This window comes from Neomonachus schauinslandi, chromosome 3 (genome assembly GCF_002201575.2).
Source record: "Neomonachus schauinslandi chromosome 3, ASM220157v2, whole genome shotgun sequence".
Classification (NCBI taxonomy): Eukaryota; Metazoa; Chordata; class Mammalia; order Carnivora; family Phocidae; genus Neomonachus; species Neomonachus schauinslandi.
The window spans coordinates 155,706,268-155,719,730 of record NC_058405.1 but is presented as its reverse complement, the minus strand read 5'-3'; the positions used below and the strand labels follow the sequence as shown (position 1 = coordinate 155,719,730).

Below are 13,463 nucleotides of genomic sequence, written 5' to 3'. Positions count from 1 at the left end.
TTGACCCCTCTAGAATTATTCATTTTAAGTGTCTGCCTTCAGCTCAGGTCATGATCTCAGGGTCCTGGAATCGAGCCCTGGGTCGGGCTCTCTGCTCAGCAGGGAGTCTGCTTTTTCCTCTCTTCCTCTGTGCTCTCCTTTCTCTCGCTCTCAAATAAATAAATAAATAAAATCTTAACCAAAAAATAAGTGAAGTTCTTAAGTAGAAACAAATGTCAGTGCCAAATGACTTTAAAGTATATTTTATCATTAAATCATAAAGTTCCCAATATTTACCATAAAGTTTTATTCCTTTGCACTTTTTTCTTTTCTTTCCCAAAAAAAAAAAAAAAATTGACTTATAATCTGACAGTTTGCTGACACATTGCCTTTTTTTCAGCCCTCATGATGTATTGGCTACACTTTTAAACAACCTCAAAGTTCAGGAAAGGCAGAACAGAGTTTGTACCACTGTAGCAATAGCTATCGTCGCCGAAACGTGTTCACCCTTCACAGTACTACCTGCCTTAATGAATGAATACAGAGTTCCTGAGCTGAATGTTCAAAATGGAGTGTTAAAATCACTTTCCTTCTTGTTTGAATATATTGGTGAAATGGGAAAGGACTACATTTATGCTGTAACACCATTACTTGAAGATGCTTTAATGGATAGGTAAGTGACCTGAATTAAATGCAAGGAAGTAGTTATAATTCTTCCTTTATTTTAGAACTTACTGGAATAATTATTATATGACCTATTTGATATGATGCAGTTAAAGAAAGGGAATACTGGCCTGGATTTTTATGAAACTGAACATGACTATTCTCTTCAAATAATATAAATGCTGTAGTGGTTCCCCACATTTTCTCTTCCAAGTGCCTCCTCCCCTTTTTAATCCCCCTTTCATATCTTAGATCAAATACATTTTGAAAGCAGTAATTTGATAAACTTTTGTTTTAAAAATTAAAGTTAAATATAGAGGAAGTGATAAGCATGAGCTTATTGATGTGACAAAGAGATTGTCTTTTTAGCTTTACGTTAGTGGATGTGAAGCAAAGATTTCCATTAGGCTTTTGAACTTCTGAACATAGCCACACTATTCCCATTTCAGGCCCCAGTTGTGCAGACAGTGGCCATTGATACAGTACTGCTTGAGCTATTTGACAGATTCCTGATGCCTTTAACTGTCTAGACTGACCTACAACTTAAAACACAAAAGTAACTGAAGAATGTAAAGGAAAGGTCAAGGTCCAGGTAGTGGAAATGACTGTTTTGGCTCTTTATTTTTCAGGAAAGATAGGCTGTTCAAATTAGAGCCAGTCCAGTTACTTTTGTGTACAGATTAAAGTTACTCATTCATGACCTTCCAAAAGGGAGACTTAAGGGACTCAACAAATTACCAGAAGGTATAAATGCAAGACAGAGACAGAACAGATACCGTGCTCTGTAAAAGCCTGGTCACCTTTGATGGCCCAGTAAACTAGAAGCAAATTGTTCATATTCCTCGGTGAGGGGTGCCTGAGCATCATAGTGTGCAGCCTTTGAAGTATGTGACCTGAAGTTAAAAATTATATTGTGTACTATTAAGTTGAGGTGCAGCTCATTGAAGATTACTAAATGAGAAGAAATAATATTTGGGAAATTTATTAATGGAGGAATACTGCTTTGCTGTGAGGTCTAATAGATGAAACATTATTATAGTGATAATAAGAAAAGATACTAGTAAGTTCAGTGTGTTTTCTTAATACCTTTAAGGTGTTGTAACTTCCTTTGAAGTCTAAGAGTGTGAACTTGTTCTTTATACCCACCACAAACTTGTTATCTGATGTTTGTACTCAGTTGAGTAATTGTTGAATAAATAGCTCAGTGATTTGTCATAAACATAAATGCAGTTAACATGGGAGATGATAGAATTCTTACTCTAGGTTTGAAAAAAAATTTGTTCCTTCTCCCTAAATGGCATTTTTGAATGAAACTTAAAATTTACAAGGAAAAGGATTTAATTTTAGTTATCTCTTACATACCAGGATTGAATTATTTTTTCAAGTTTGTTAAGTTTATAGAATTCAAAATGAGATATTACTATTATTCATATCAAAGAGTCATGTGTCCCTTCTTTAGTATCATACTAAAATGTACGCTGCACACGGCGCTTTTGCTCATACTTCTTTCACAGGTTAATTAGGAAATACGGTTTATTTTTGAACCACAGTGAGGTTTAAACCATTAAAGTAAATGTGCTCAAGTAGAATTATGTCATTCTAAAGGCATTCTATGTCAGATACATAAGGTATGAGATGACTGCACTGAATTTGTAATTTAGTTTCTCATTAGGGCAGGCAAATATTTGTAAAACTAAGACTATATCTTAACAAAGAGCTTTTTTCCCCACCCTGTTACAGGGACCTTGTGCACAGGCAGACGGCTAGTGCAGTGGTGCAACACATGTCACTTGGGGTTTATGGATTTGGTTGTGAAGATTCACTGAATCACTTGTTGAACTATGTATGGCCCAATGTGTTTGAGACATCTCCCCATGTAATTCAGGCAGTTATGGGAGCCCTGGAGGGCCTGAGAGTTGCCATTGGACCATGTAGAATGTTGCAGTATTGTTTACAGGTAAGGTTAAGATTTTTAAGGGCTTACTCAGAAAAATAATTCAGTTGAATTAAGTCACTATTCCTAATTATGAATAGGGTATAGGGAAGACATTTGTGGGGGGAGGAGAGATTACATTTTGTCTTTGCTTGTTGCAATTTTGTGCATTTGTCAGGTTTCTTTTTTCCTCTAAAGGGAAATGTTTGGAATCCTGTATCTTTGTGGGTTTTTTGGTTAGTTGTGCTAAGGTTATGTATGTTACTGAAAATTGAAATAATATATAACTTTTAATTATTCTAGGGTTTGTTTCACCCAGCCCGGAAAGTCAGAGATGTGTATTGGAAAATTTACAACTCCATCTACATTGGTTCACAGGATGCTCTCATAGCACATTACCCAAGAATCTACAACGATGATAAGAACACCTATATTCGTTACGAACTTGACTATATCTTATAACTTTATTGTTTATTTTGTGTTTAATGCACAGCTGTTTCACCTCTTAAACTTGCTTTGATTTGGTGATGTAAACTTTTAAACATTGCAGATCAGGTAGAACTGGTCATAGAGGAAGAGCTAGAAATCAGTAGCATGATTTTTAAATAACCTGTCTTTGTTTTTGATGTTAAATAGTAAACGCCAGTAGTGACCAAGAACACAGTGATTACACATGCTATACTGGAGGGATTTCATTTTTAATTCATCTTTATGAAAATTTAGAATTCATTCCTTATGTTTAAAGGGAATGTTTAATTGAGAAATAAACATTTGTGTACAAAATGCTAACTTGTGTGTGTTTTTTGAACATGACTTGTAAAATGCGGAACTTTGATAAAGTATTGGTTTGTGTAGAATAAGTGGCTTAATTTTATTTTCTGTTACCTGGTTTATAGAAAGTAGCTAGAATATAAACTATATAAAGTGATGGCATCTTTGTCAAATTCCATTGTTCTGTTGATAATGACATCAAGAGTAGCTTTGGGGGTGTTCACCTCAAACTAGCACAACCGTTCCATCACCATAGAAAATATAGCACCTTTGCTAACCTGTCTTGCATATACTATTTTGCACTTACATAGCGCCTTTCATCTCTTGATTTCTCAAAATGCTTTATAAACATGTTTAAGAGAAGTGATTCAAGTCCTGTCTAACTCTTGAGTCTGTGGTTAGAAGGTGGGGAAGGTATCTTTACTTCAGATCTGCTTTCTACCTAAGTATTGCTAATAGAATAAGACAATCTTTGGGCTCTTTCCCATGTCATAAGCCACTACTCAACAATGTATTCAGTAAATACTTGTTGAACACCTGCTGTATAGCAGTCACTGTGCTTAGTGTAGGGGATGCAGAGGTGCTTTTGACCTGCCCCTTGCCCTTAAGAAATTCAGTATAATGAAAAAGAGGAGACACAGCTAGTGACTTACGTACTATTACTTATGTACTGTGATATACAATGGCAGCGGCTAAAATCTCTAGGTTTGCTTAAATTGATCTGTAGGTGTCAAGCATAAATTGAAACCATTTAATTCTCGAGGAACCAAGCATTAAGGCAGTACTTACTATGTTTTGGCAACAACTTTAAATATATTTTCAGCTTTTCCTAATTTCCTGACCAAAAATTTCTTTGTTTTAGTCCTTTTACTACCCATAGCAGTTTTGTCTCCTTTGGTTAGTACTTTGGTGAACTTTAATGGGAAATGAGATTCTGTAGCAGGGTCAGCATGGGGTGACTCTGCCATTGTAAGTAAAACTGTTCCACTGGGACAAGGAGGTTTGTTCCTCCAACTGTTAACACTTAGGGCCTCCTGTTTTGGAGGCTTACATGGCAGTTTGTAATTGGCTGACTTTTACAAAATTAATACTGAGCATTAGCTGACTCTTCAGGCAGAATTTATAACTCCTTATTGTTCCTTGTGTAATATAACTTTGTGAAAACATGTCCGTGTGTACTAAAACAAATTGCCCAAATAATCTTTTTATTCTTGAAATTTTTGTAATAGTAGCCCCCATGTAACTTTACATCTTGCTGTTCCCTGTAGTTTATGTCAAATGACCTTCAGTAATTTCTAACCATGAGAATTGAAGAAAACGATTAGGTTTCAAAGCCAAAATTTGGTTTTAAACCAGTCTTGGAAAAATTTAGTTGTATTTTCACTTCAAGTACTTGGGTAACTTCAGTTTGCTTGGGCCCTGGCTATTAATGGAAAATATATCTGCTTTATAGTGGCAATGTGGAACAAAGGAGACCGCCTTATATGACTTACTGATGTGAGTAATTTGAAGACAGGTGAGGGAAATACAGCTATGACTTTAAAGGATGGGACCAAATAGAGGCTCATAGACATTTGGATGATTTTATATGCTTATTGAATAAGGAAAGCATTTTGTGACATACCCATGTGAAAGACGCTATGTGAAGTTTTAACTATCTTTCAGAAGACTTTTTCTTTCGCACTTTCTTTTGGTGTTTCTTAAAGCCAAACTTAAGCAGGAAGAAAATGTTCTTAACGGGTGATGGTGGGTTTTTCTGTGGGCTTTTGTTGGTTTTTCTGTGGGCCCTCTAATGGAATTGATCTCTGGCTGTTCAATTTTTTCCTATTGTATTTTTAAAATTTGTTGTACGGTGCCCTGTGAGCATCAGGTACCACCAGATGAATAAAACTTACTATGTCTAAAGTCTTAGACCACTTTTTAATCTTAGTTGACTGTATTGTTGTTGCACTACACTGTTGTGGTTGTGCCATTTAAGTAATATTGAGCTCTTTGGGTTTTCCAGACGAGGGAACTTCATATTTGAAAAACCAAAAAACTTTCTTTAAATAAGAAAGGAACTGGACAATTCAGTTGCAGCCATATAGGTTTAATCGTTTGATTCTTTGGTTTCTAGTGCCCCTTAAATCCCATAGTTTAAAAGAAATAGAAGGTACAGCTTTTGCAGGGTTTTTCAACCTTGGCATTAACCTTTTTGTTGTGGGGGCACTATCCTGGGCATTGTAAGGTGTTGAGCAGCATCCGTGACCTCAACCCGCTAGATGCCAGTAGCACCCACCCTAGTTAATGACAACTAAAAATGCCTCTAGATTGTGCCTCATGTCTTTTGGAGGGCAAAATTTCCTTAGGTTGATAACCATTGAGACTTGTTTAGACAGGACTCCCGTCTGATAAAATTAAAGCATGATGTATAAAGCATTTCATTTTGGGCAGCATTTGCCTGGGAAGTAACTAGAAATACTATTTTGCAAATACTTAAACACCTATCTTGGATAAAGTGCCACATTAGTCTTGGGGAAGGCAAGCTGAAAGCGTGTAAGATGCTGACTGACATCTCTCTGGTCCTCAGAGAATCTTGTGGCCCAGTTGGAGGCAAGTGTGTAGTGCAGGGACAGGAGTGCCAGTGGCTCGGTGTTCCTCTTGGAATGCAGTTGTTCAAGGCCCTGGTTGTCACCTGTGGGAGGTGAGGTGTATGATACGGTGGGAGGCAGACAGGGCACGGAGAGCTCCCCCGCTTTTTAAAAAAAAAATGGATAGGAAGCCATAGAATTTAAAGTGATCTGATAGAGAATTTAGATTTGCAGGGATAGTCAAGGTTTATAGTAGGCAGGAGGAAGTAAGTAATCTAGAGAGAGTAGGTTGGTGACATTTCTAGCGTTCATGCTAGAAAAACTAAGTTTCAAAAATTTGTTCTTTATTATTTTATAATCTAAAAAGACTGAAAGGATATGCTTGTATATCATAGTGGACACAGACTTTAAAAATGGCCTAATACATTTTTTTGGAAGGAGATTTGTAACAAGTTAGTGAATGAGAAACTCTGGAGGAGATTTAGACTGAAGTCCTGTCCTGGAATATGTTTGTCCTGGGGAGAAACTCGCAAATAGGAAAAATTGTTAATTGTTCCTGTGTCTATACCCTAAACTTCAAAATTTTTTCAAATACTGAAAAAAGTTGCAAGACTAGTACAATGAACACCTGTCTGTATCCTCCACTTAAATTTAGCAATTAATATTTTGCTAAATTGTTCATATTTTTTAAAATACTGTATTTTTATGAAAGTTTTCTGTCAGTATTACTGTAGAGAAATTTGAGACTATATAAAACAGAAGGAGGCTGATGAGCAAGAGAAAGCTTTTGAGGTAACTGAATGAGTTTCTTGTGAGGTAGAAAGAGGTGAAGTCAGGACACATGGATTTTCTTGAACAGGAAGAAAAACCTTTCCCTGAATCCGTAGGAAGTCAGTGTGGTGGGTTGTAGGCATGAAAAATTGCCCATGGTGTATCAGCGAGTAGCAAAAAAGAAAAACAGTTCTACTGCTGCTTCAGAAACAAGTAGACATAAATGAGGAAAATCGAACTTGTGCAAAAAATTCAAAGTTTAAAAACCTGGTGAAGTTTAATAGTTTGTATCCATAGTGTGTAACATGTATAATGTATAATATGCAACTGCATACTCTGTGTAGTTTTAATCATCAGAGCAGAATGTAATTTACACATTTGGGAAGAAAATCACTTAGCACTAACAGGATCACCAAGGAAGAACTAACTCTTCATGTGCCAATATCTAGGGCATTGCTACTCAAGAGTGTGGGCTGGAGATGAGCAGCATGGGTGTCACTTGGGTGTTTTTTAGAAATACAGACCCTTAGGTGTCACCCCGGACCTATTGCATGAGCATCTACATTTTAGTAAGATCCTCAGGTGATTTATATGTGTATTAAAGTTTGAGAAGTGATCGTCTAGGGCACCACTCCATTCCCAATGTGGTAAGGTAACTTCTATGATTAATAAGAGGGATGGAAGTGTCTATGGAGGTGTGGAAGTAAGTGGGCCTAATGACAGACAAGAGGTAGTCAGAACACCCCTAGGATGGTACTTTATTGAAACCTAGGTGAAACCAAAAGGGAGGGAACAAAAGAAGGAGACATTTTGTTTTTGTGTAAAATCAATTGCTTTTTCCAGTAAGGCTGTGCTATGGACTGAATGCTTGTGTCCCCCAAAACTCGTATGTTGAAACTAATCCCTAATGTGATGTATTAGGAGATGGAGCCTTTGGGAAGTGATCAGGTCCTCAGAATGGAGCCCTCTTGAATGGGATTAGTGCCCTTATAAAAGAGATATGAGAGCTAACCCTTTCTCTCTACTCTCTGCCTTGTCAGGAAAAGATGGCCACCTGTAAACCAGGAAGCCCACGAGCCCACCCTCTCCAGACGCTGGATCTTGCTGGCACCTTGATCTTGGACTTCTCAACCTCCCAAACTGTGAGGAATAAATGTTGTTTAAGTCACCCAGTCTATATTGTCTGTTATATTCTGCTATGGCAACCTGAATTAAGGCTGGTTAGGTCAATGCAGTTAATAAAATTCAGATGTATATCCACATTGCCTCTCCTCCTCCAGACTAGTTGACACTGGTTGTAGAACTGTGGACTGAAGAGATAGAGGCTGGTTCTCTAGAGGCCAGTGTGAGCTGGCTTGGGGCCAGAGCCACACAGCCTATTAAAAATCCTCTCCCTGCCTTTACCGTGTCCCGAGGGAAGATGAGAACAGGGAGTCAACATAGTATAGGCTTACCAGTTGGTTCTAGACTTAGTCATATCCAGGTTATAAATCCAAGTCCTGGATTCATAACTGGATATTACACTTAGTGACTTTGTGGCCTTGGGCAAGTTATTTGACCTCCGCTTCGGTTTCCTAATTTGTAGAATGGGGACAATAGTACCTACTTCAATAAGTGGTGCTCCTTGTGAAGATTAACTGAGATAATGCCCCAGAGGTAAAATGCCTAAGTAAGCATAGGGCTTAGCAAATGCTGCTCATATAGTTTATTATTGTTATTATCATGAGGAGAGCTCTGTTGTCATTCCTGAAATTGGAGGAAATGGAGATTGGTAGGTGGCTTGAGAAGAAGTAGTTTGGAAATAACTCTTGAGGGAATAAGAGAAGGAACTCATCAGGGACATTTAAGATGTCCCAAGGGAGGGGCGTCTGGGTGGCTCTGTTATTTAAGCTTCTGCCTTCTGCCCAGGTCCTGATCCCAGGGTCCTGGAATCGAGCCTCACGTCAGGCTCCTTGCTCGATGGGGAGTCTGCTTCTCCCTCTGCCCCCTCCCCAGCTTGTTCTCTCCCTCTCTCTCTCAAATAAATAAATAAATACTTAAAGGGATCCCAAGGAATTGCGGGATATTCTCTCGTATTGTTCAACAGCCCAGGTAGATGGAGAATTCAGTTGGATTGATCAGTTGGACTGATCAGCAGAAGAAGCAAGAGGATTAGGGGATTGACGTGAGTGCAGTTGAAGTCTTGAAAGTATAGATTTGCTGTTCAAATCTTCAAATCATTTTAGAAAAAACTGGTGTCACTCAGTGGTTAGAAGCACACCCTTCAAATTTCATTTCTCTGGAGATAGATAGTGCATGATTCTGCCTCAAATACTTCAACGAGCTATGCAGTCCAACACATTTTTATGTTCTTACAGGCATTTTTACATTTTCATTGCATTGAATAATCTGGAACAAATGACCTATTTGGCTTTTGAGTTGATGAACTCATACCTTTAAGGGGATTTGAGAAATGTATTCTCAAGTGTGTAAACAGAGTATCTACAACTTAAGTCACAAGGACTTCATTAGTTCATTCATTTATTTGACATTTATTTATTTACTAAGTGCCAACTCTTAGTAGGCTAGCTGCTGTAAGTACAGTTGAAAAGATAGAGGAAAAAATATTGAAGTAACAGTAATAGAGAAGATAATGCCAAAACAAAGCTGCAGGTCAAGTTCTTGGTGAGTGCAGAGGACAGTGCTTCCTTCATGTCAGAGGAGGAAAGAGAGTGTGGTCAGGAGGGAGCTTGAGGAAGAAGGCACACTTGAACTTAATTTTTGAGGGAAAAGTCAGACTTGCCCATATGGTGCTGCAAGGGAAGGATAGAGAACTTTAACAAAGTAGCTTGGATTGTGTCTAAGAAGGTGTGGGCGGGTGGGCAGCCCTTAGTGATAATAAATAGCGGAAGATCAGATGTATTCCCAAGAAGTTAGGTCCAAGTAGTGGTATATCTGTTCATATCTGAATTTCCACCACCAAGAAAAAAGTTCCCTTCCTTATTAGGTACCCAGTACATCTTTACTGAACAAATGAATGAATGAGATATATTTTGGCTTCAGTTTATGGAAATCTTCCAAGGCCACTTTTTAAACTTTATAGGCAATGAGTAACCACTAACAGTTCAGCATTCATTTATTCAACAGATATTTTTTGAAGGTTTTAAAGGGAAATGGCATGAATTGAATCGTGTTACAGGGAGATTAATATCCCTAGGTTCATTTCCTTGATCCAGAGCATAGATTTACATAAAGAGTTTATCCAGCAAGTGTTGTCAGAGCAGAATTAGTTCCAAGAAGACACTCAGACTGATTAAATCATGTGCCCCTACCAAACACCCTTCTTTCATCTCCTTCACTGGGACACTGTGGCCCCTTTTGTTGGTCATTGCCTCAACAGTAGCCCACCACTGCAGGATATAGGCCAGTCATGGAAGGAATTGATATCAACTTGGTTTTGTGTTCTTCAAATTACTTGCTTGTTTGCTTCTTTCCCTAAAAGTCTAACATTTGGGGGGTCTGGAGGGTGCTAGAAAAATGATATTTTTAATATCACAAAGAGATCTAGAATATTCTGTCGTTTTCAGGGGGAAATGGTTTAAATAGCGAACCCTCCAAAGATCATGGCTAATCTGACTTGCAGACTGAGGGGCTTCCTGGACATTTTCCACGTGAAGAGTTGGGATGGATGAGCTGGTGTGTTCGTGGAGCGTGGCACTATAGCTCTCTGGCCACCCGCCCCAGGAGATCCCATAGACATGTCGTGACAAGGTAAGGAAACAGAAGCGGTTAATGCTCCGCAAATCAATGCCATTGCTCTGTCTTCACTCCAAATTATATATGGAGCCTACTTTTAATATTTCTCTTAGAGGAAAAGAAATCCTCTTTTTGCTCTAATAAGAAAAAAGTTTGTAATTAGATGCTAATGTTGTCATTCATCTCTGTCCAAGAAAGGCTATTAAAGGGGGTCAAGCTGTCTAGTCCCTTTGATGCAATTACTGAGTTCAGTCCTTGGAAGTTTACCATAGCATACCTGGGGTCAGTCTCTCCCTTCAACATTTCAAATGATTTGGATTTCTAGAGGAAAAAAAGTGGCCTGAATAGGGATGGATGCTAGCTTAGTATTACTTGACATTATCTTGGGTAAAAAATAAAAGGGGATGAAAATTAAAACTCTGTTTGAATGCAATACTGTTCTCTTGTGTGCTGAAATTTTTCTCTTGCTAGTTTTAACAAGAATCACTTAATTAACAGGGCCCTAGTAGAGAAAAGAGAATCATTCCTGATTCTGATAAGATCCTAAAACAGTGAGGTATGGGCAAATAAAGAATGTTGTCACGATTAGAACCTTGGTGTTCGAAAGGAAAAATTATGAAATCTTCATTCATTCAGTGAGCAATTTAGCAACATGCCTTACATTTGATTAGTGCTTTATAATTTCCCAAACACCTATTTGCTTGTTTGTTCCTTACAGCAAATGTGAGGTAGACATTTATTATGCCTATTGTACACAGGAGAAAATTAAGGCTCGGTGAGGTTAAGTAGCAGTGCCATCATTTGAACCATGGCTAGTCTGACTCCAAGCCGATGGATGCTTTCTTTCCACTGATGCATCTGTTCGGTGTTATTTTTTAACTATTTTAACTATTGAAATTAGTTTTGATCCTGTTGTTCTGGACTAATGAGAAATATGTCATTTTTTTTTTTTTTTTTGAGGGGTGTTATGTTCTTACAAAATCCTTTAGGACTGATAAAGTCAAAGAAGTTACCAGGAGACCAGGAGAATGGAAAACCTTATTATAGAGTATAGAAATAAATGCATATTTAATGTTTGGTAGAGAGTGAACTAAAAGGAAAGAAAAAAAATAATGGAAAACTTTTGCCAAAAGGCTGTTCAAAGGGAAAACATATGACTTATTGAAAGATGAAGCACTACATGGAAATGAGATAAATAATGGAAACCTGTAAATGATTAATGTCTTGGTGCATGTGTATTCTGACAAAGACAAAACTGCTTTCATGAGGTGAAGCAATATGCCTAGCACTGAGGGAAAATAGGGGAAATGAGCACTAAATTTTAAGTTATCTCCCATAGGTTGAGTTTTCAAATACCATAGATGATCACTGGGTTTCTTTTCCCTTGGTATTTCTTTCTGTTGTCTTGTGAACAGTAGATTTGATGATGTGCAAATCTTTATTGACAATTTAATGGCTCCCTCTCCCCATTCAGGTCTTAAGATAGTGTCCTAAGTTAGCTAGCACAATATTTCCTTTTTGTGGGTGTAAATGGAATGCTTGCTGAGCACAGGGCAACTGCTGGTAGCTTAGTGGGCTTTTCTGCCCAAATGGCCACCTCAGGAATTCCTTTTGCTCTCCTTGGCCTTGACCTCTGGCCCAGTTATACTCTGAGGCAGTGAGGTGAAGTGGCCCCCAGCTGAGCAGCCCTCAGGCAGAGGAGTGGCGGCTGGGCTGCTGGGAGTAAGCTCACACCTAATTCAGTTCCCCTCATGCCTCGCCACTCTCTTCTGGGCCTCCCTGCCCTGGCACAGAGAGTCGCTGCTGTCTGGTAAAGCCCTTTACTTCCTTCTTCACTTGGCTGGCTCCTGCTCTGTCTTTGGGAACAGTCTCCTTTTACTTCATTTGGAACCCACTGGCTAAGGTGCTGCCCTTATAATGCTCTCCCAGCCCCTGGTGCCCACACGCATCTTCTCCCTCTGTGTCGAAGTTGCCCATTTGCTCATGTGTCTTCCCGAGTGGTCTGTGAAAGACGTGAGCCCATGGATGGGGGGCCCAGCACCTGTCTGCTGCTTGGGGCATGTGTGCCGAGGGACTGAGTGAGTGAGAGCTCTCTGGAATTATTTCAGACATTTGTGCAAGTACTTCTAGGCAGTAAAGCAGGCAGGCACATTTCTAAGCAAATACTGCTTTGGTATTAATTGATAAGATGTGAAAATATCCCATGTCGTCATGCGATTGAGGAAATCATATAAAACTGCTGTTCTATGAAAAGCTTTGTTCAAAAAATTCTATTTCTTGCAACCTTCTTAGCTTCTGACAGGGGGCAGCAGAGCCCTTGAAAACTAAAGTTGGCTGCTTTTTACTGGTGGTTTGAAAAACTTTGGAGTAAGACCTTTAACAATTATCAGCAGAAACCAGCCCTTGATATCTGACAAACCTCACTGTGGAATAAAGACTTTAAGGTAAAGGCTAGCTTTTATTAATTCAATATTCTTTGAAGGCACTACAAATGGTTTATTTTTTTTTTTAAAGGAAAAACACTTTATCATTTTTTAATGCAAATAGCCATCTCCCTCACTTTATTGCTGAGTAGGAAAAACTCTTCTTTCTGTGTGTTTCTCCTTTACTACTCACACAGAACATTTCACTTCGGACACTCCTGATCACCAGATGTGTATGGATTTTTTTTTTTTTTTTTTTTTAAAGATTTTATTTATTTATTTGAGAGAGAGAGAATGAGAGAGAGCACATGAGAGGGGGGAGGGTCAGAGGGAGAAGCAGACTCCCTGCCGAGCAGGAAGCCCGATGCGGGACTCGATCCAGGGACTCCAGGATCATGACCTGAGCCGAAGGCAGTCGCTTAACCAACCGAGCCACCCAGGCGCCCTGGATGTGTATGGATTTTTTCCCCACCAAGCAATTCTCTGCGAGACCAGCTGGGTGTCCTATAATTCAGTTCAGTTCCTACACTATCTACCACTAGTTAGCATAGATCCCACAGGTTAAGGATTCAGTCCCACAAGACACTCCTCCCCCCCCCCCCCCCCCCCCCCCCCCCC

The 13,463-nt window shown here is 38.9% G+C and overlaps 1 protein-coding gene across 2 annotated transcripts in view; it reads left to right on the top strand.

The window, feature by feature from the left end:
- Positions 1 to 3,364, top strand: part of SF3B1 (splicing factor 3b subunit 1) — a 37,220-nt gene extending 33,856 nt beyond the window's left edge. For both annotated transcript variants that reach the window (XM_021703240.1, XM_021703241.2), the window contains 3 exons: positions 380 to 652; positions 2,383 to 2,599; positions 2,879 to 3,364. In XM_021703240.1, the coding sequence (XP_021558915.1) occupies positions 380 to 652; positions 2,383 to 2,599; positions 2,879 to 3,037 (649 nt within the window). In that variant the 3' untranslated portion in view covers positions 3,038 to 3,364. The remainder of the gene's footprint in view (positions 1 to 379; positions 653 to 2,382; positions 2,600 to 2,878) is intronic.
- Positions 3,365 to 13,463: the final 10,099 nt, after the last annotated feature.